We start from the raw sequence: 24,056 nt of genomic DNA on the forward strand, positions 1-24,056 counted from the left end.
AGGCAGATTGAGGATTATCATCTCCTACCTCCCTAGCCTGGTTCTGTAAAACAAGAAAATCATTTTTATTCCCTGGTCAAGCTCATGTAGCTCACTTTAACAGGACTCACTTACAGAATGGGCTACACAGGCAGTTAACCTGACAATCAGAGGGAGGATTAATGTAGCTGAACTGCCACCAGAACAGTAGGGTTACCTGCTCCACTCAAGCTTGTGGGTGCTTTTGAGAAGGCCCTGTTTTTCTTCTTCAAAAGGATGTGGTGGTGACTGGCATACCTTTTAATCTGCATGGCTGCTATCTATACTTGTTGTTTTCTTCAGCCCTGCAAGAGACATACGTGAGAAATACCACACAGTAGGAAGTAGAAGGAGTGCTAAGTTTTTAATGTTTTAATGACTTGACAACTGATTTTAGTAATAAATGAGAACAAGAGATGCTTCCAAAGAAAAGCTAACAGTAAGTTTTCTAGAAAGTTAAAATATTCCATAGGGTATTACTGAAATAAAACCTCTCATTCTCTCAACTAGCTACTGATTGAATTCTGATTATTAGAACAACTTGCCTTATTTTATTTGGATCTTTCTTCTCACCTGCCTCTCTGAATGACTATGTTGAAAACAGTAATATTTTTGTTTACAATGCTTAACTCTACTTACAAGTTTGAGTACTTTTGATTTAAACAGAAGTTCAGAAGATAATTTGTGTTTAATATTTTCACTGCTATATAGAAGTCAATGCTAGCACACTGATTATACTTGGGTGATTTTGTGGCTTGGTACTAAGCTAGTTCCATGAAGTCAACCTTCTAATTAACATCTGACAGATGTTAAATGCAGTGATCTGTGATAATCAATGTTCTTACACTCAGGTGTCAGGCAAGTTTACCATCCCTGCTGTGGCCCCTGTTAAACTACAACAGCTCTGCATGCAGGCAAACCTTTGAAACCATTATTTCCACCATTCTGCTGCCTGAGAAACAAACTCTTCACAGGATGCAACATTCAGTTCAGTAGGCTTAAAGAAGAAAGGTAATACACAATTCTAGCAATATTCTGTTAAGGCAGAAAGAACTTAAATGTGAAATAATCTTTCTTGACTGAATTATTCAAAGGGTGGTTTTGCATGCGTGTGATCTTAAACATGTGATTCCATAATTCTAATTACCTTCTCTTTTATCAGTAGGGCTACATTCCTCTTTGGCTCAAGGTCTGTAAATCTGGAGCACAAACTCAGAGCTACTGGAAACAAATAAATTAAATCTGGACCAAATAATTGTTTCTTAAGGCACAAAACTGAAAATTAAACCTCAGCCTCTTTTTAAGAGAAATTATTGCCAAGATTTCAAACTTTATTTTGGAAATGCACAGTCTGCAGAAGCATTTCCATAGTCCTTTTGCTGAAATTCTCAAGACATTTATACAAAAAAAGCCCCAAAACAACAACTGTGAAACACCAACAGTGAAGTTCATTCATTTAATTAAAATGAAAAACAGTCCACAGATTTAAAGGAGAACTTGGTCCACATAAACAAATTATGTAAGTTTTATTCTAGTCCATTCTATAGTGGAATTGATAATTAAACTATTCTATGTTTCTGGAATAATCTAGGTAAAGGAAGTGCTGTTGTTATAGCTCTAGAAAATAGTATGTAAATATACAAAACACCAAATTACCCTCTAAACTATTTTGAGAATCAAATCCTCCTTTAAAGAGAAATAATGTGTAGTCTACAATTGAACAATTAAATACAATGCAGAAACCCAGTGCTTCAGTGATAATTTTTTCCTACAATTATCTCAGTATTTTAAGTTTGAAAACCAGTATAGTTTAAAATTAGCAAATATATAAATTTGGTCCGCAAAAATCTTGTACCAGATAGAAAAAGAGAAATACATGTATTGCAAATTGATCTTATTCATAGCATAGATCTATAAAACTATGTACTATTTAGGAAAAATAGGTTAAAAAAGATCTTATTTATAGGTTTAAACCCTTTCCCAACACCACACAGGTAGTGTACAGAAAATTTAATATTATACTAAGTATATGTAGTTTGTGAAAACTACTTATTTCTTGCTACTTTCTTAGTAATTGCAACACAATTCAAAACCAATGTGCTACTACTGTGAAATTTGAATGAAAATCCCAGAAATACAAGAATTTAAACAAAATAATACATAAATCTGAAATACATGCTTTCTTTTTAAATTAATCTGACATTACCATTTTCTTAATTTTTACTATACATCTTCAGTGGCAACAGGTAAACAGACTGTCACAGACTGAATTTATTGGCAGGATTTTTCTGTTGTCCCTCTATCAGAATAAACTATCAAATGCTAGTTGACTAATACTGGAATGATTTTTAATACAGTATTCTATTTTTCAAAACACCAATTTCAATGAAAAGGGCATATGAGGTCTTAGAAGCACAAGAGTTACTTAAGGCAGTAAGTTATTGTCTATTAGTACAGGCAAAGTCAACTAGGAATAAAAATACTGAAAACATAGTTTCATTTTATTGGGTTGTAGTGGGGAGGAACCATAATTAAGAAGTAAAAAACCACCTACCACAATAAACTGTAACACTTTCCCTCTTCCCTCAATTGTACAATTATATACAAATCTGCTGAACTTCCTCAAAATGAAGCAAGTCTGCACTAAAATAAGCGTCAATTTAGCAGCTTGATTCTAGGGTGGCTACCACTCTGCCAGTCTTGCGAACTTCTCTCTCTTTCTTTTGAACCTTTTCCTTCTGCTTTTCCAGTTTTTCTTGTGTTTTCCTAATATCCTTAATTTTTTTCTTTATTGTTGATCGGTCATTTTGGCTGGAAACTCCCAAAGCCTTTGGGGGAAAAAAAAAAGAAAAACCCCTTATCATTGATTTTTCCAACAGCACGGTCCCCACTACTTGAGCATGAGCAGATTTTATTCACTTTGCTGCAAGATAGTTTATTTGATACGTACAGTCCTAAATCCTTAAGAGCATTATAAATGATCATCTGGGTAACGTGGTAAGTAAAGAAACAAGGGCCCACTCTTGTTGAGTTGTGAAATAACAGCTTCTCAATGCCTTTTAAAACATGTAGACACCTGAGAATTTCCAGCAAACAGCATACTAAGTAGCAGTCAAAGTATTTCTCTAGCTCCTTTTATACAAGAGGAATTAATATTCAGTAGCTGATTTTAATATTAATTTTTTTAATTGTACTATTAAAATGTATATTTTAATATATTCAGGAAGTAAGCAGTATACTTTGATTTTTGATCAGCAGGTGGCAGTACCCGATTCCAAGTTACAGTCAGCACTTGCTCACACTCTAGGGAACTCAGAATGGCAACAGATGTAAAATTGAGTTCAAAGCATCAACATCCAAAGTTCCCCAAACTGAGACAGTTATTTGACAGTAACAGCTATTTCCTCTGTGTCCAAGGAAATTTTTATTTAACAAAATTCAGAAGATTTAGTGTTGCACATCTAAGGTAGAGATGTATTTTAGAGACTGAAGTTACACACTTTTCCTCTCCAAACCACTCAAATCCTACTATCAGTCACAAAAAATTACACATCTTGTGCCAGAATAAACCAATGAACTTCATTTTAGTCACATATCTTACCTATCCAAAATGTGGTCTGATAACCTAGTAAAAAAACCTGAAAGTTAACTAGCACTGTAGGGGGTACATACCATGCAGTTTCCAGAAAATAAAAACGACACAAAAAGGCTCAAAAGAAAGATGCAGAATACACTTTTTCAGCAAGAGTAAAAACAAGAAACATTTAAAACTAGATGGTGTTTTTACCTTCCCATATGAAGAGGAGATATGGAAGGAACAGATCTCCAAAACTTGGTCCTAAAATTCTATGCACTTGAAATGTCTGGATTGTGTTTTGATGACCTTATGCTGAGATTTATACACGAATTATCAAGCCCCTTTGGGGACTTAAGCTTATTTTATTTCCAAAATACTTGGTATTGTTCCTGATTAAAAATGGCTTGTCTTAAATAGTACAATCAATTATTAATTTCTAATCAAGTCCAAGTATTTCAAAAGATTCTTGTAGAGTCTCCCAAGTATTTTAAAAGCAGAACTCTGTCCCCTAAAAAGCCATGAAAACAGGAAAATAGGTTTTGTAGGATAAAAATGTGTGAATAAGCAATGAAAGACATAAAATTATAACTTATCCTGGGATATTCACATACCTTTAACTTCTCACTGTCAAGCTGCATTAGCTGCTGCCCATCTATGTTCATAGTTGTGAACTCTGTAATATACTGCTCCATGTTCATTCCCATTAACCAGTGGCATACTTGCTGGGTGGTCCACTCAGAAATAGGTCTACTGTGCCATTGATTTTGCTTTCCTGTTGTTGTAAATTCATCATCTAATGCCTAACCAATTGAGAGAAGCAACTGTAAGGAATGTTTGTCTTGACTGTATAATGAATTCCAGTTGTCAATTGAGTTTGACTAATAAAATACATTTTTAAACATACTCTAGTTCCAAAAGAACTTAAGTTTTTGAGATCACAGTTTATAGTCAGTTTGCCTAGAAGTTTACAATAAACAAGACACTACAACATTCAACACAAACTAAGTCAGAAATAAAGAACATAAATTGGTTTTCCCTAAGAAATCATGTAGCAAAGCATTATCTTAATTTGTATCCTAACAATGAACAGGCTTCCCTAGTTAGCCAGTTATGGTAGCTCAGTCCTAATGTTAGATACTGTCTTAACCCAGCATCAAGGAGACACTTCAAACTGTGTTATTGATTATTAAGTGAAGGAAATCCAGAACAAAAGCAGTTCTAGTAGTCAGTGTATCTGGTGACCGTTCCATGTACAGCTTTAATATATTTGGTGAATTTCTAAAAAGAGAGATCTGTTTATTCTTTCATCTAATGTCATCGCATTAACTTTCTAGAGGGTTTGCCTAGCAGGAGATAATTTCAGAAAAAAAAGAGCTTGTAGCCTTCCAGAGAAAATGCACTCTGCCTGCTCAGAGGGCTTTGGAAGCTCCCTGCTTCAATTTCAGTTGGCTTCTGAGGTGAAAAAGGTACTGCTGTTCATCCTGAATCACTTTATTACTTCACCACAAAAGAAAAAGCTACATAAAACAGAGCTCAATGTCTGTACAGAAGACATTCTAGTGCAATACTTGAATCAGTAACATCAGAGTTACCTGAAGTTTTATTAATTATCAAAAACGATCTCTCACTAGCCCATGATTGAGGACAGGCTGCATTAGACTTGCAGACTGCTCCACTAAGCAGCTTCCACTACTTATCAAAGATAGTTGCAAAACAGTGCAACTGTTATATACACATATGCCCACGTTTCCAGCAAGACTTACACATGTCATTTTTACACAGAATATATGGAAAGGAGCATCTTTCTAGTGATGGATTCGAGACATGACCCTGTAAGTTTCAAGTCAACAACTACAGGTCCCAGCTGGAGGTATCTCACAAAGTCCAACTCCTTTGATAGAAAATTTGGGAGAGTTGACTAAATGTAATAAAATAATTCTGGTGATTGAAAGTCAAAGACAGTGAGATGTAGGCCTATCACGTGATTTGACCATACCAATAAACTGGATCTGAGCACACAACATAGAACACACATCTGAGGTGAAAGAAATACAATTTAAAATTTCAAATACATCAGACAACTGCATATTAGGAAATTTTACTTTCCCTGCTCTGTGAAACAGAAGAAGACAGCAGGTGAATTAGGAGGCAGTGCAGATCTACAGGACCAAGCTTGTAGAGCAGAACAGTTTGCGACAAGATTCTAAAATCCTCACCACAAGCATTTCAAAGGATTTTAATTTCTGAATAGCTCTAGTCTGGTCACACAGAATCAATGGAGACTACCAGCTGGAATGCACCAGGAACAATACAGGAGCACATCCCATTTGATTTCTAAGATACATCAAAGCAAACAAGTGGGGATAATCAGGAAATTTGCTTCAAAAATTAACCCCTAATGCAACTTAAAATGCTTACGTAGATATAAGAAGTATAAATACATCCACCTTCCCAATGTACAAAAAAAGGATAGCCAGTTTCACAAAATAATAGCCAAGGGCTCTAGGAGAGGTTTTGCTTGAAATGCTCTATACAGCATCTTTATCAAGACATCTGGAGGGCAGTGAATTTTGGGATGCTTGATACAGAGAAAGAAGATTCATTGTTACATAGTTACTAGAGGAATATCAAATAGCCTGTATGTTTTAAATTGTTCTAGGTAACAATACTACTCAGCCTGATGCTGTAATACAAAATAGATATTGGTACTTTTTTATTTTGTCTCATAATGTTAAGAGTTCATAAAAAATACACACAAAAAGCCCCTTTTTATATATCAGAATCATGTGCGGCTTATCAGCAGCAAGAAATAGTGTAATGAAATGAGGCAATCAGGTGTTGCTAATTACAAGGTGGGAGGCATAAGCTTGTGTTAAGCCCACCTGTGCCCAATTAGGGCTGACCCCAGCTGCGCATGAGCAGGATTGGGCCACCAATAAAGGCTTAACACAGGCTCACACCTCCTACCTCATAATTAGCAACACTTGATTGCCTCATTTCACTACAAAATACTAAAATACGTATTGTCACATACATATTTATATATACATACACACACACACACTTTTATCCTTTAGGGGGTATGTGTGTGTGTATATGTATATATACATATATATAGATACCCTCTACACTGAAACATGTGTAAAATGTTTTATTCCAGTTGGAACTTCCTCATTAGTTTTATTTAACTGGTGCTAGTCATGCAACAACTTCACCTCTGTGATTTCAGAGTATAAGCACTGGAAGAAGGTGTAATCCTGTCTAACACAGAGACCTGGGTTAATTCATTCATTGTGCCAGGGAAGTGCATTCCCCTGACAGAAACCTGGGAGCTCCCTGCAGCAGCTCCTCCAAGCAGAATAGATGAGATCAGCTAACAGACTGTACCATGGAGGATTCCTCAGGACTAATTCCAGTCTAGGCTTTCATCATCATCAGTTGCTTACAAAGTCCTTCTGTGTCAGACTGGCAAAGACATAACCCTAAAAGCAGAAGAAGCAGTACCAAAAACTGAATCCGTGTTAAAACACTGAGACTACATCGCCTCACAGGAGTGAAAGGTGACAGGAAGAAATATAATTCTGTATAATTTGAATTTTTCACTATTGCACAAGGGAAAAGTACATCTGTAACTGATTTTTTTTTTTCAGAACATTGACAGGAACATGAAAAGTCCAGAAGAGTAAAATAAAAACCACTGGTTTTTTAGTAGTACTTACTGCTTGTTAAATAACACCTCTAGATAATTTTATGTACACCAGAGTTACAGTCCCCAAAATAGCCACCACATACACACACAGACACACACATGCACACAAGGATCAGCTGCAAATCTGGAAAGCAGAACTAAAATGACTTAAAAGGAATGGAAGAAAATCACATGCCCTTGCATAAAAACACAGGTGATTCAGAAAGCAAGCACAAAAAATACTGAAGACTTAAAGATAAAGATACAAAACCCCAGCAAATACCAAGGCCATCACACCACTGAACAGATAAAAAAGCCCTCAGAAGGACAGGAGGGATGACCAGCTAGCTTGGTGACCAAATGCAAGCAGAAGTGCCTTTGCTTTAACTAGCTGGCTGCTAATAAGAAACTCTCACCATGCTGTGACTTCCCCAAGCTGCTTGTGAGTACCTGCCCGGCACAGGCAGACTCTTCAGTGCTTTTGTCTTGATTTCTAGGTCTTTCCATCTCTTAGATGTACTAACAATTCCAGGATTTGTAGGGCAGCATGTAGTAGCCCACGGCTTGTAAAGCAGGGATTGCTACACTTTGTTTGATCCCTGATGGTTATTTATAAACTCATCTGAACAAGCACCAGTTACTTTCTGAAAACAAATAACTTCCACTGGTCATGTGTATAAGAACATACAAACTAGAAAGAACACTAAAATCACTCATCTATAAGGAAAAAGGCTCCAGTCATACACAATTAGTAACAGACAACTTCCATTTGACTTTTAGAACTAAAATTTTACTGAAAGTTGTAACACCGATCAAAGAACAAGTTTCAAGAAGGTATTCAGCTTTGTTAAAAATTTTATGATTTATAGTGTTTGAAAGTTTTAGAGACCCATATTCCATTCATGAACCACTCAAGTAAAAAACTGCTGGGAGCACTTGCAATCACAGATACTAACTAGAGTTCCTCTGATTTTTATTAGATTTGCAACTGTCATCTCTAATAAAGATCTACAAGAAATTAATCCACTTATGAAACCTGTAAACTAGTCACATGACTTTTTGACATCACAGGTTTTTATGCTAGTGACTTCATATTTATAACATTGCTTGTAAGACTGCTCTGGCTTTCAACATATTTCTGAATACTTTTAAGATTCTCACCAAAGCCTGGTTTAAGATACCTAATAACAAATCCCCACATTCTTTAACCAATATTTAATTTTTTTCTTCAAACATTCTCACTACCAGTTTGGCAAGCCCTCTAGCTCATTTCTGGAAGATCAATGTGTTTAGCTTTTAATGACTCCTCCTAGTCTATAAAGAATTTATTAAATTCTTTAAATTATAAGATGCCCATGAGTTAAACATCAAATGAGACAGTATCTCTGAATGTTACCGAAGTGTAGACTTGAGGTTTCAGTTGTAGCTAAAAAAGTCAGTTCTCCAGGGAAATGAAGGCTGACTTCAAGGCATCTAATTTCTACCTGTATATCAGAATACAGGTATATCTGTATACAGGTATTTCTATATATCAGAAAACCCCTATTCTGCTTTTTTTCCTTTTGTTTGTTTTTATTTAGATGAAATCTTATGGTAAAACAAACCTGCACAGATGTGAAGGCAAGGTCAAAAATGCTGCAGTTTTCATTCACCCAGGAAGCTTTAAATAGTGGAACAGAAAGGTGTTATATGTAAAATTAAAACTGCAATTTGATCAGAGAGAGTTAATTCCAGTTTTTAGGACAGGATCAGAACATGAAGGCTGACATGGCATCTACTAGTCCATGTTCTTAGTTCAATAATAGCTTCCAATTCTTTACAGGGCTCTTCAATATTCAAATATGGAAACAGCCATCTAGTTTCACATGACACAAAACTGTTTCTACTAAACATGCTGCAGTGTGAACAACAACATCAACAAGACACATATACACACTTTGAAACTCACCTCATTTGAAGAGAAGGTTAAAGTGTGTGAACGACCTGACAGATTTGGTTCTGTCACTAACCCTGAAAGTTCACAACTTGGCTTGCTATGGTATGTATCATCTATGACAATTCTACTCTGCAAACAAGTGGAAATAATGTTTTATTAACTCACTCCTTGCAAAAGCAGGTCATAAGGTGACATTCTAGCAATTCTGAGTTTTGGTAAAAAAAAAATAATACCATGTCTCAGTTATCTTCAGATCACATATGCAATGCACTCACTACTTCAAGCATCTGGCTTGTTTTGTTAAACTTCTGAATTCAAAAACACAGTAACAAGTTTAAAGCAATATCCCCAATAGGAGCATCTTGTGTGAATATTTCATAACCTGGTGTTAAAGTACACAAGGAAATACATGCAGTTAATTTTTGAGTAGGCATGCCACACTTGGGGAGAAGCAATTTAAGATTTATTTGGTGGAATTATTCATGCTGAGTTTCTATTCAACTGAAACCTACACAAGCACTGTGAATGTGTTTCAGAAGGTGCTGTTCTGTTGTAAAAATAAAAATCAGTCCTAATTGTTTATGGTCATTAAAATTCCCATGGCACTGAAATGCTCCCATAACTTAAATTTTCTAAAAATGAGAACTATCGAACCACTGTAGTCAACAGTGAACAAATGGGCTGTCTTTGCCTGACACACACTGAGAATTTGAATAGCAAAGACACTTTTGGCAGCTTGCAGATCAGGGTTTAAATTAGTTCGTGAATAGAGAATACAGAGCTTGCCTAAGGACAAGCCTTCCCAAAACATTACATTCTGATTTAAGATACTGTATTGTATTGCTTTTCATTTTAGCAGCTTCAATGAGGGTGGTAAAACACTGGAAGGGGTTGCATAGAGCTGTGATAGATGCCCCATCTATCTTGACATTCAAGGTCAGGTTGGATGGGGCTCTGAGCAGCCTGATCTAGATGAAGATGTCCCTGCTCACTGCTGGGGGGTTGGACAAGATGACCTTTGAAGGGCTGTTCCAATTCAGTTTTGAAGAGGCTGCATTTGAGGTACAGAATCATGTAATCTGAAAATTATCTTGATATGAAAGATACCACATTAATGTAAAATATCTTTAAAAGAAATTTTATAATAAATGGACTGTATCAAGCTATGTAAAATCTTCTTTACAGTTAAAGTACCAAGTAGTGCAAAACCAGTATAATAGAGCTGAACACTTTAGAAGTTAAGCAATAAGTCAGTGCCTTTAAAAAATGGTTTAACACTGTAAATCTACAGAAGTTAAGCAGTTTGACAACCTGAATTTATTATTTTCAAAATAGAAAATTATTCTGAAGTAAAAGATTTTGATAAATTTATTATTTTAATAAATTAAGTACTGCTATTTTTTAAAACAAAGTAAAATTCATGCTTGAATTATGACTGTTAGAATTATCATATTGAAAGAATGTAAAATCTTCATAGCATTTACTGTTTGCATTCAGTTATTACAGTTTGTGTTTAAAGGAAGCTTTTGGATCTCTATGCCTGCCTCAGCACTTAAACGCAGCAGGGTCTAAGTTCAAGCTTACCCAGCAGCCAGTACTCACACAACCTCAAACAGGTGACCTGAGCAACCCATGACCCAAGCTGAAGACTAAGAAAAAACCCAGATACCACACCTGAAAATTTGACACCAGGTTTAATAAGAAAATCCTTCTAAAGAATACTAATGTATATGTTTATCAGAATATTTTCTAATGTGACTACCTCCATTTCCAACAAGCCAACCTCCAAGTTACTTTTCTTCAGTGAATGAAAAATAATTCTGACAAAAGCATGCTTCCTATTTTTGCCTTTCTAAAACTTATTTCTCAGCATTACTCTTTGTTGCCTACAAACACTGAGTAATTATTTATCATTATTTTCTCAAATTATATTTAAGTCTCCAATCAACCAACTCTACCTTGTGAGGATGCCATATCATATGCCCATATGTGTAAGTAATCTGAGATTTTAAGTTAAGATGATGTTAAAGATATTCTTCTTTAGTAAGTTATGCTCCTATAAAAGAACCATGTTTTTGTAGCTGTCTTCATTGAGCGCTTCTGTATTTGTGCTCTGATTTCAGTTTAACCTGAACTTTAAATTTTCTAGCTTATTCTATTTTTGTTTTGGGGGTGGATACTTGATCTTTGTACTCCCTTGTAACCTCAATTACTGATAGGCATTTCCAGTCTTTAAAATGGAAAAAAAGAGTAAGAAAAAAAAAACAAAGAAAAACCAACAAAAAAAAACCCCCAACACTCCCACATCCCATAAAAAAAAAAAAAAACCAAACCACAACTTGATTTTTCCTGCTCCAGCTTAATGAAATGTTGTACATGACTAAAAAATGGTGTTCTATTGACCATGTAGATGATTTTACATTATTATATTTTATGATTTTACATTATATTTCAAGGAGTTCTTCAGTTTCATAGACATAAAAAGTATCACCAAGAAGCATACTTTGTCCATCAACCATTTTGAAAATTAATTTCAACCCAAACTGAAAATTTAGGAGCTTTTCTTCTAGCCACCCTTCATTCACTCTCTCTTCCTTTGTAGAGCAATTGAGAACAATTCAGAAACAAAACTTTTAAAAAAAACAAAACAAAATGCAAACAGAAACACAACTTTAAAGAAAAACAAAACAAAATGCAAACAGGATATCTGAGCAAAATATTTAATGCAACATTAGAAACGCTATGAAGAAAACACAGGCAAAGTAAAGTATCTCAGCACCAGCTGTAATGTTTTCTCCCCTCCCTGCTCCTATTTGGTTTAAAGTAGTAGTAATTTCCTTTTAAGGACTTAGAGCCAGTTGCAAAATCATTTTATTCCTGAAAAAATGGTTTGCACCACAGTGTTCTTCAATGCAACAAAAATCAAACACTGTGGAAGGGCTTACAGAAGCTAAATAATGCTCTAGAAAAATAATGAATATGAGCAGTACATTTGCATTTTTTTTTGAGAATGGGACTAACTCAAAGGGTAGATTACATAAGGACCTAACTAAAGACCTGTGTAACTGAGAAATCTCATAAGGCTAAACAGTCTGCAAACACTCAGATTTTAACTCTTGTTCCAGGTTTTCACAAGCAAGAAGAAAGTGATTCATTACTCTGCCAAATTACGAGTTTAAGACTAATTTCAGTATCATTTTAAGACAAAGTACTGCTAAATGCAGTAATTTGAAGTGGCAAATTTTGTAGAAACAGAAAGCATTTCATATATAATTACATTTCTTACACTATCAATACTAAAACACAACTAAAGAAATAGCACACAATGTGACTCAGTACCACAGTTTGAGAGTTCTACGTGATGTTAGGGTTTCTACTTTTACCCATTCCTTAATAAACCTTACCTGATCATATGGGATACTACAGGCACAAAAGCAGTTAAGTATTATGGCCTTAACATCAACAAATAGGAGTATTCCTTCCATAAATTTTGGGAAAATGATTTTTGTCCCTGATGTTGTTTTAGTAACAAGACACTGTTAAGCAGTAAACCATATTTCTTTCTTAGTTTTTTTGTCTTTTCATAATGAGGCTTATGCAGTGCAAACTCAGTGATCAACTACAAGTTAAAACCTACAAAGATCAGTGATTCCAAGCAGTACTATCAGATTTACATCTTTATAAAAGATCCCAAACATTGCAAGTAAAATAGCCTGACTTTGGAGATGATTTTATGTATGATTTTAGGATCAATTAACATTTGAGAATCTGTTTGTTAACAGGGTCAGATTTCTACCATTTTAGAAGGCAGGAATATAGCTGAGGACTTGCATATTCTTCCAGCTGCTGGTTTGCAACTGGCACTAAACTAAGGAAAAGAGCAGCAAGCAGCAATTACATACTGGAGCATGAGAAGGAAAAAAAAAATTTAAAAACAGTAGGCAAGAAACCAGCTGGAAGGTTAAACTGATAATCAACTTAGATGAAGTATATGAAGATGAAAAGGCTATTATTTCAGGGAAACACTCAAAGGAAGAGAGCACCCAATTTGCTAAGATCTGTACCTTTTTGATTTCAAAAAAACCAAAGTGTCCATAGAAACAAATTATGGGGTGTTTAAGCACCTTATAGGTGCCTATAGAAGATACACAGCAGTGGGACTTGCACTTCACTTAGAAAAATTACTTTATTCAGATAGAAAGGAGGAATGAAGAGGGGATGAATGGGTTCTTCTGAACCAAGGACTTTGAAAGCTAAACCACTGGCTGCTTATCTTGGAAGCTTTGCTACAATCTACTTAAAAGGTCAACCATGCACTCTTATTTAGTAAAAAAATTGTACTAGTCTATGTCTATCTCCTTCAGCATGGATCTTGTAATCCCAAGATCTTTGGATTATTCACAGAATATTGGCCACTAGATGCTTCAACAGCATCAAACAATGCAGAAGCTGTAAATCCACAACTGAAAGACACTAGACAATATTCTATCAAACAACATTCTACTCCAGAGATTAAAAAGTTCCAACTACTCTTAAGTCCCCATGTTATAAAAATAAGGTATTGTATGGTTCTAAAGCAACTTTCTGTATTTTTTTATAAAATATGTACGAAGACAGCTTACTTTTGTCACAGGGACTGTAAATTCATTCCAGAAAAACAGGTGGTAATTTAAAAATATGCATTATAAAACCATTTTAGTGTAATTAGCATCTGGAAATATTGGAAGCCACCTTCTTGTTATCTGCTATCTGTACAAAGTATCTGTGACTTCATGGAATACAACCCAAGAAGCTTCTCTTCTAAGTTTGTAACTCATTGCCTTCTAGAAACAGAGAGGAAAAGGAAGAAGTGAAAGGGTATTTTAAACAACCAACATGAAGAACAAGTATGAAATAAGAATATTTCATAATATTCTTATTCATAATAAAGAATAAGCACAACACAGCTACTCAAATAGCTACCGTTTTAAATCTGACAAAATCCAAAGGAAACAAGAATGAAAGTGAATTTCTAAGATGGTCAGTAATAAAATAGATTTTAATAAAGTGTTTTGTCAGGGCATATAAATTTACTTTTACAGCCATTTCTTTCAAATAGTTTACACTGTAAAGATGGTAAGTTTATGGTTATAGACTTAAGTGTATACTCGCACTCTTAAAATGTGATTAACAGATTTTAAATTACTCAATTATTAGAACATTATCAGTAACTCAGAAGCAGTTTTCTAGAAGACTGTGTTCTACATGTGTGTCTCTTGACTTTATATGTTAAATTTCTAATGAAACCCAGGATGCTATCTTCATCCACCTGTCTGGTACTTGCCTCCTACCTACCAGTACGGTAAGAACTGGCTGGCAAACTGCCTGGGAAGGTGACCTCTCTTGACACTTCCTCCTACCTAGTACTAGACTGAAAACAGATTTGTTTTTTAAAACTGTTGTGTGCTAAAGCTTTGCTTTTAGCATCACAAACAAGTGAAAAAACACACTCTTTGATTGTTCCTGAGATGCTACTTCAGGCTGAATAGCCTCCACTGATGCTTCAACTGAACAGAAGGAATGGCAACACTCACACATTTCCTGCTTGTGTGGGCTATAATGTCTCAAACTTCTACAGCAACATTTGTAAGAGGTGATGTGGTCAAGGACTAAGTTATCAAGCTTCAACATACTAAGCAGTGATGTTTTACTTTATCAAAATGCAATGCTTTAATATTCAAAGCACAAATTAGTCATCTTACCTTGCTTCTGGTCTTCTCTTGACCATATTCACAACTGTCCTGCCCACTCTGAGTAACATGTAAGCTGCTACTAGAAATCTGAGGCTCTTTGTGGCTGTCTCCAAACCAAGAAAAAGGCATACAAGTAGGAACAGGAGAATCTGAATCTGATGCAGACAGATTGTTGCCAGAGTCATCCAGCAGTTCTCGGGAACCTCTGAAATAAGTAGATTAAATTGTGTTTAAACAAAAGCAAACCACCTCACCCTGTCCCCTAACAATGCAACCTGAAACAACAAGAAACTCAACACCCCTGCCCCCTCATTTTTCCCTGTGTCTCAGCACAACTTATACTTAAAATGAAAACTAATACTTGTTTTTAAATATCCATGCAAAATATGTTGAGTTATTGAACAACACAAATTTAAGAACTTTTGCAGCATTTCACACAACAAAGTTCAACAATTTCTAATGAAATTTGCTAATTTCTAATCTATTCAAGGTTCATCTTCCTAAGCAAAGTATTATATTTAAGATAGGATACAATGCTTCAGTCTTATGAGCCACATTAAAATGTAACCCTGCATTACTGCTACTTCTGTACTATTCTGTGGTTTTTTTTTTAGTTCATGAGTTCAAAAGCTGATCTCTACCTCATTATATTAACCTTCACAGAATTTTTCCACTTTCATCCTTGAATGTATTTTAAAGTCTAACAGTAAAGACAGTTTAAAATAAATTCTTAGGTTAAAGATTTTAGGAATGCAGAATGTATGTGTTAAATGAACAAAATGAAAGAACTACCTGCTATCCAAAGAGCCTCTCAGATTTTCTTTTTCCTGTTTCTTGCCCTTGCCTCCAGATTTCCGTAATCCACTGAAGGGAAAACCACAATGTACATAAAGCATTTATATTTACACAGTGAAATGATTTTTTTTCAGTCAGCAAGCTCGTTTTTTCACTGCTGTTTTGGACTGCAATGCCAGCAGGACATAACATTTAGAGTCCAAGCTTCAACAATACTTTGGCATAAAACTATGCAAGGATTTACAATTTAAGGCATAAAGAAATAATGTATTTAGGAAAAAGCTGAATAACCCCAAGAAATTCTTTAAGGGGGAAGAAGGACAGATAAATAAATTTAAAATATAGCAGAAACGTTAATGCAACATCACAAATTCCATATGAAAAATACTCTGTGTGCAGTGGTGCTGCTACAAAGAAGCATTTTCTCAACATTTTTTTATTAACAGAATATGGTATTCCCTAAAAGTAACACTGCAAACCATTTATTTGAAAATGAACACAAGTAATACCTTACCCAAAATCTGGAAATCTCCTTTTGGACTTCCCTGATGTTGTTCCTTCATTTGTTTCTGCTGCCCTTTCTTCATTTCTCTTTTCTTCTGCTTTTCACAGAGAAGTGAAAAATAAAAATGTTGTTCTAAAAATACTTGCGAGCATCAAGTACCTGATGATTCTAAGTAAATAACATCCTAAAACCTGAGTAACAGCATGGAAGTTCACAGTCACACACACAAATACTAGCTGAAAATACTACAGCCATATCACTTGTTATTCTCTCTGGCACCTTCCCATCATTCTGGCTGTGCCATATCATTGAAAAATTGCAAGACAACAGTTGCTTATGACAGATAAAAATATTACTTTTGATAAACAGTAATTTTATACTCTGTCTACAGAAAGATGAAGTATTTTGCTTCAATGAATTACAAAAAAGAGACAGTTTAAGACAGGTTTAGAAAAAAAGCACCTCTTTTGCAACTTCAAAATACACCAACCAGCTAAATAATATAAGATGCACAGAAGAAAGCCAGCTTTAAAGCAACAGTTAAGCAAGTGCAGCATTTATTCATCTCGTATTACGCTTAAGGTATTATAAGATGTTCCCTTTGCATTTCTTTCTGGTTCAGTAGCTAGTTCAGGATAGCTACCTGCAACACTGTGCATGCAAGCTGCTAGCTCCAGAAAGTGTGCCTAACCAACACCATCTCTAGGACTCAGAGAAATGATCGATCCTAATAAGCTGAGATTCTTGGAAACAGTATATAAACTCTGACAATTCTAAAGAAATCACTGGAACTTTGAAGCTCCCCCAAGACTGTGATATTTTCAAAATGGGAATACAACCTGCTAAAGTCCAATTTTTCACCAGAGGGAGCATGTTCAATTCCAAATGCTACATTATTAAGTGAAACTGAGTGACAAACTTTAGTATCATGCTGCCTCTTCCCAGTGGATTGTGACAGATCACTTGCAAGACCTGAATGTACTTCCTGCCAAATTCTCAGCCTACCAGATTATTTTTTTAAATAACTGATAAGTTTTGTATTGCAAAAAAGCTGTTTCATAACTAAGCTTTGCCTACAAAAGAGATGCAGCCTACTTTTTTGAAGACAAAGCAGGCTTTAAGCTTTGCATTCAAGACAACATCAAAAAGGACATACACGGATCCCTTCAAGTATCAAAAAAACCAAAAATAATCTTTACTACACAAAGCTCAGAAAAACTCCCCACAACCCTACCACCTAATAATCCCTCCTGAAGCACAATGGCTATTCCAAAGTTTACATGCTGAAGAGTCAGGACAGTCACACTTTTTTTCTTGGTGATTTGTTTTTTTGGGGTTTTTTTGCATATCTGACCAGTAGTTTCTGATCAACGTCAGAAAATTCTCTAGTTAGTTAACCACTATTTTCTAACCAAGAACATCCAATAAGTTATAACTGCCAGTTAACCTGCTTATTTTTCCTGTCAATTTAAATGAAAAATGAGAATTAATTTTAATATGTAAATTATTAAAGAAAAACAAACAAACCAAACAGAATCTAGCAGAGAGACTATTCTTTTTGAAGACTGTCTATAAACACATAGAATGAGAGGAATATAAAACAAATCCTGATAGAGGGTATAAAAAGAAAGATTTTGTCCAAGCTGTATAGAGAAGGCAGAGTATAATAATCTGCCTTGAATTACTGTGCTAGCTGAATAAAGAAATATCAAGCATTTAAAATACTTTATCCGGTCTTTTTCAATTATTCATAAGAAAAAAGCAAAATACTTATGTTAAATAATGATTAGTAGCTACTAGGCTGATTGTAATACATTTAACCTTTCCTAGTGAGAAGTATATTAAGAGGGCAAGAAGAACAATGCAGCAATTCCCATACCATTCAGAATCCATATCTTGTTTAAACATGTGGATACCATCTGGAAGCTCAGAGCCAACACTGAATTATTCTGGGAGCTGGGAGATCAGTCAAACTGACTCATTGATACACTGTCACTTACAAGGCCAGTGTTTTCCAGAAATCTGTCAGGACCTTTACTGATTACCCAATCAATGAGTCAGCTCCCTTCTAGCTCACATCAAAGCCACAATTTCGACTCTCTAGATTTATAAATTTGAGCTTTTACCACACTGACTTAGACCTATTCCTTTCTGTAACTGTTTAACAGACACAGAATTCTTTCTGCAGACACCCTTTAGATTCTTGGTGCTATAAATTGTTTTAGAAGTGTTGAGTTGTAGCAATTTGGTAACTAACTTGCTGCAGATGAAGGAGCCGAAAGATAGGTAAATGTATTTCAGTACCTACTACTGTTGTACCAAAATCTTTCAGTAAGTTATAATGAACTTGCATACTTTTTGCAAACTTTAGAACTCTGGAGAGTTAAAAGCCTTTAGAACAGGTTATTGATTTTGCAGTCAATTAATTTTTCCTCAGAGTAGTTTATTGTAGTAGTTTATTCATTTATATTCAAAATCTGTAATACTTTAATGCTAATAGATTAAAATAATAATAATAAACTCAAGTCTTACCCTTGGCCTCTTTCCCTTTCCCTTTTGCGTCTTTTTGCTTAACATTCTTGGGATACCCTGAAGGAGAATTTGCAGCCATCTCTTCGGGAGGTGAACGAGTGGTGGTTGTGTTATTTTCGTTGTTGTTGTTTGGTTTATGTGTTGGAGAAGAGTGTGTGGAAGCAGAAGGACTTGACTCTAGAGGACTTTCTGTGCTTTCTCTTCGTTCAGGCTTTTCACTCTTCCGATCTCTGTCATCCAGGCGTGGGAGAGTTAATTTTTCATTCGTTTCTAAGGTCTTTGTTAGGTACACAGAGGAAAGCTCTCTGCTGAGAACAGTCTCTTCTGAATCCTCATCCTTCAACAAATTCAAAAGTTATTATAAAATAAGTATGACACCTAATAATTTACCATTTGATTTTATTGGCTTCGCTTTATCTACCCTTATATAGATATTTCTGCACATCCCAAATCATCCTTCCCTAGCAAAAGCAGAAACATTCTGGGACATCTTGGCCATTCTAATGCAACAACTTTTCAGCCTAACTGAAGAAGTAGTTCAATCTTCTCCCCCTATGACAGACTCTCTCCTGTATCAACTACATAAACCTCAGTTCTTCAACTGTTTTCCAGGAATGTGCTAGAACTTTTTACTGGTATACTTTCCTGGACTTAAACAATTATTTATGTAATAATACAGCATTTCAAAAGTGTTTAGTTTTTGAAGATATTTGGTAACTAACTTGTTTCAGACAGAGGAGTTTTAACTTAGATGAGCATATTTCACAATATACCACCGTGACTGTATCAAAACCTTTCATAAGTGGAATACAACAAGCTTGCATACTTGAAATTCACTTTGTCACAAAGAACATGTCAGAGAGCTGGGGAAACCTTATACTGGCCTTCCAGTACATGAAGGGAAAGTAAAGGTGGGGAGGGACTTTTTACAACGGTGTGTAATGACAGGACAAGGGATAATGGCTTTATGCTTTAAGAGGATGAATTTAGACTAGATATCAGGAAGAAATTCTTTACTAGGAGTATGGTGAGACAAGCTGCCAGGGAAGCTCTGAATGTCTCATCCCTGGAAATGTTCAAGAACAGGTTGGACGGGGCTTGGAGCAACCTGATCTTGTGGGGGGCATGCTTGCCCATGCACGGGAGCTGGGACTAGATGACTTTTAAGGTCCTTTCCAACCCAACTCATTCTATGATGACATCTGTGGTATGAACCTGATCAGGGTTTTTCACTTGACACAGCTGAAATATATGAAGCTTTGGCACCATCTGAATGAAGCATGGGCAGCACTTATGATCACAAATAAAGATAAAATTTAAAATATATTCAGGCATATTTATCTACATAATTATTCTACCACAATCAGTACCTCTAGACTTGCACTCTGTTGTCCGGCCCCAAGAGATTCTTTCAGCTTTGATCGAGAAGGTGGCTGGCGCTTTACTTTCAAAGCAAGCTGGGCTTTAGCTTTGTGGGCACTGGTGTCTAATCTAGGAGTATCCCCAACAAAAGCATCAAAATCTGCAACAAATATGTACTTCTTTTAAGACCACCAAACACTGGTAGGCAAGTTCTCCAACCCACTGCCCAGAAAATACTCAGGAGTTAAATCAGAATGTTAAAACTACCTCTTAAACATCACTATATGAAAATAATTGGTATATATAATACAACATTTTAACATATTGTGACAGCAATTTCTATTTTAATATACATCTACCCAATTTTCTTAATTTAAAAAGATAAAAATCCATTAGGATATAATAGTATTACAACTTGGAAACTAACAGATAGACATTTGTGCCAAAAAATGTACTTTCCTGTCCTTTTTCTTTGCAAAGCATGTAAGCAGGTAACAAATATTTTGAACGCACCCTTCTCATGTGAGCCTCCACCTGATCTTTTGTAACACTCGGGGTATAAAATTACCAGACAAAGAAAGAAAAAAAAAAATTAAAAAATCACAGCTAGTTTTGTTGTAAATCATGACTAAAAATCAGTGGGATTTTATTTGACAAATCTCAATGTTTTAGCCCCATTTACACTATTGGTTTCACTAACAGAGAATGTGAGAAACAGTGAAGATGGATCTCTCTCCTTCCATCTCCTCCTTTCCACAGTCTTTAAGAAATACATTATTACAATACTGAAAATGTTAGGGGACCTAAACAAAAATAATCACACTGGCTCATGTTCAACATTTACCCAGTCTGTAGGCCAACATAGAACTACTTTTAGTAAGAAAAAAAAACACTGCACATGTAACTACTCCTAAATTTTGCTAAATGTAAATAAACTATTCTACAACCTACTCACCAGAAATTAACATATCTGAAGAACTCAGACTTTCTTCTATTGATTCAGTTTCTTTTTGATTCTCTTCTCTTGTCTGTTCATTATATTGGCCTGGACTTTGACAGCCATCTCCCAATATACTTCCACCTCCAAACATATATGGCATTCTCTCATATACTTTTAATTTACTTTCAAGATCTGAAATCTGCAAGAATTAAAATTGAGGAGTGAGGTACAGCTCTCCAAGAATGCAGAAGTTTATTTCAAAATATAATACTGCTTTACTTTTTCCTGATATATTTTCAGCTGTTCTGCATATTTCTGGTCTCTCTCTTCAAGTAGCCTTGTATGATCCTCCTCTTTTTTCATAAATTCTAGTTCTCTGGTGAAAGAAATATATACATATACATGAAACAGTAATATGTAGAAAAGTAGAAAAATACACAAAATAGATATATGTACACTTGCATTTGCTAAAAAGCATTGTTAGTAAATATAGAAAAATCCACCTGCAAGGTATAACTGATTCATTATTCTTGTAACATCATGCATTTGTATGCTTCTACTGTTTAAAAAAAAAAAAATAGGTATGACACTTTCATTTACTCTGGGCTGAAAAAAAGCTGCCTTGCAACACTTTCTCTACAAAGTTACAACCATGTCTCTACCTTTAAAAGTGGCAAGCATGCAACACGTGCACAACTCTCACCATTACATCTTACTCTCTTCCACAAAGATATATGCACACACAGAATTTTTCTTTCAAAAGCTATGGCAGAATTCTTTTTAGGAAGATAAATTGCATTTCAAGTTTCTACTTGGTTTATGTTACAGAAATTGCACTGACTGAGTTAAAAAAAAAAAAAAAATAGAAGAAGGAAACAAAAGATGCTTTTTCCTCCATGTCAGATGGAATACCATACAAAACCAGAACATCAGTGTAGAACATCTACACAAAATGCAACACCTTCAAGAACAAAGGAGTAACATGAATTTGCTAAAAAGTGAGGGAAATGGGAACTTGCATGTTAGCAGTCATCTTAAAGTCATTTTGAACTTTCATGCACATAAGATTTGTAGAAGGGAGAGTAAACCTCATCAAAGCTCAAACTGCACAATAACACACTGTGAAAAGTAATGTCATGTCTAATAAGTAGTATTACCTCCTCTAAAAACCCCAAACCTATTAACATATTGAATATATTGCTTTCATGTTGACATTCTGATGGGTTAGATACATATCTCAAACTCCTAATTTTTCTCTAAATTCTTTTTACTCCCTTTACAAGATATAACTCCTAATTCAGAATGAATCACATTTATCTGGCTCTCATTACATATGCTTCAATGCCAGCCCTATCTAGAACATTTAAGTAGCTCAAAGCAAGAACATTTTATAAAAACAGCAAATGGTTTTGCCCAAAACCTCATGCCAAATTTCAAGTAGACCTCCCAAAAGTATAGATACACTACAGTTTCTAAACTAAGTTGTTATAAAAAATTGTTATTGAGATATTAAATAACTTTTTCCTAAGCTTAGAAATAAATGAAGCTGCAAAATTTGTGTAGAACCTTTCCAGCAGATGGTGAGTTAAGGTATGGAAGAATTCAGCATGTATAGCCTGCTACTTCCTAAACTCAGACAAATGAAAAGAAAGTGAATTAAGCAAATCCAAACCCTAGGTATTGCTGTCAGTTTTCCCCATAATGTACAAAACATACTAGCAAGAAACAGAGACCTGGCATTTTGGGGTACTTACTTTTGTTGGTAATCTTTAAGCAATTTCTTGGCTTTGTTGTATTTCTTTTCAAGGGCATCACATTGTTCTTGAGTTTCTTTAAGATGCTCATTTACTGTTTTGCATAAACTCTGTGCCTCTAACCAGTACGTCTCTAACTTTTTTATTTTCTCTTTGCTTTCTTCTAAGTTTTGCTGAAGTTGGGCTCGACTCAGTTTCCACTCATTTTTTTCTTCTTCAACAACTTTTAACTGAAAAGATTAAGGAATTAATTTGTACTAAAAGATTAAACAAAACCCAGCTGATTATACGTGGTTATGTGAAGAATAACCAGTAACAACTAAATACTTATCAGTAATATTAAAACAAGACATTGAACTCTTAAAGGAATCATATAAACTCTTCCAACCCTTGCTAATCCAAGTAATTTTAGAACTCAAACCCAAGAGTCTCTTACTAATTCCTCATTAGTATTGCTTCTTTCTAAAGAGATAAAATGAATAAGATCTTTATTGTTAGGTTATGTTGTTCTCACCACCTCTTAACACCTTAGGAGATGCCTATTTTGATTACCTTTGAAGGCAACTGAGATACAGAACCTTAATCTGTGTAAGACAAGCTCCTTGTCCTACTACTCTGTTAACAACATCTTTTTGAAAAATCTAAGACCAGCTGATCTTCCTTGGTACTTGTAAGACATTGGTCTTCCTACCAAATTACTATATACCCAGAGTTTGCTTTCTTGGGGCTAATGTATAAAAACACCTAACATCCCCTCAAGAAAGAAAAGGGATGGGGCCCCTTCAGCTTGACAGTAGCCATGTTATAAAAGGGAATGTTAACATGTGAACTTCTCCAAGCCCTGGAGGAGTGAGCAGGCAGGACACTGCATAGTTTGTCCACACCTCCTCCTTTGGGAACAACCTTTACTCTGAGCAAATCAGGAAATCACTGCTTTTGAAGCCCATGAAGATTGCCTGCTGATGAAATAGAGATATTTAAAGGACCAAGAATTCCTTGAATTAAAAATGGGACAGTAAATTGTACTAATGCAAATATACTTAACAGCTTTTTACCAAAAAAGTTAAGCCAAATTTCAGGAATGCTGCAAGGAAGAGGAGCACTGTCAGAAATCAAAACCACAAGCATCTGTAAGAACACAAAGGAGTTTTGGCTGCCTTGCCTCTCTACCCTTGGAGCTCTGAAAATCTGCACAGTACTAAGAAAAACTCCAATAG

At 35.2% G+C, this 24,056-nt stretch overlaps 1 protein-coding gene across 4 annotated transcripts in view; it reads right to left on the reverse strand.

The window, feature by feature from the left end:
• Nucleotides 1-1,312: 1,312 nt before the first annotated feature.
• The window catches only part of LOC103538687 (neurabin-1-like), a 40,990-nt gene continuing 18,246 nt past the window's right edge, over nucleotides 1,313-24,056 (reverse strand). Inside the window, exons 9-19 of one of the 4 annotated variants that reach the window (XM_030454388.1) lie at nucleotides 22,840-23,069; nucleotides 21,365-21,461; nucleotides 21,101-21,284; nucleotides 20,154-20,305; nucleotides 18,784-19,120; nucleotides 16,261-16,348; nucleotides 15,744-15,815; nucleotides 14,961-15,156; nucleotides 9,232-9,348; nucleotides 4,207-4,395; nucleotides 1,313-2,846 (exon numbers count right to left, since the gene is read on the reverse strand). In XM_030454388.1, the coding sequence (XP_030310248.1) occupies nucleotides 2,679-2,846; nucleotides 4,207-4,395; nucleotides 9,232-9,348; nucleotides 14,961-15,156; nucleotides 15,744-15,815; nucleotides 16,261-16,348; nucleotides 18,784-19,120; nucleotides 20,154-20,305; nucleotides 21,101-21,284; nucleotides 21,365-21,461; nucleotides 22,840-23,069 (1,830 nt within the window). In that variant the 3' untranslated portion in view covers nucleotides 1,313-2,678. The remainder of the gene's footprint in view (nucleotides 2,847-4,206; nucleotides 4,396-9,231; nucleotides 9,349-14,960; nucleotides 15,157-15,743; nucleotides 15,816-16,260; nucleotides 16,349-18,783; nucleotides 19,121-20,153; nucleotides 20,306-21,100; nucleotides 21,285-21,364; nucleotides 21,462-22,839; nucleotides 23,070-24,056) is intronic. The other 3 variants (XM_030454389.1, XM_030454391.1, XM_030454390.1) reach the window with 3 other exon arrangements.

The sequence above is a fragment of the Calypte anna genome, chromosome 7 (assembly GCF_003957555.1).
Source record: "Calypte anna isolate BGI_N300 chromosome 7, bCalAnn1_v1.p, whole genome shotgun sequence".
NCBI lineage: Eukaryota > Metazoa > Chordata > Aves > Apodiformes > Trochilidae > Calypte > Calypte anna.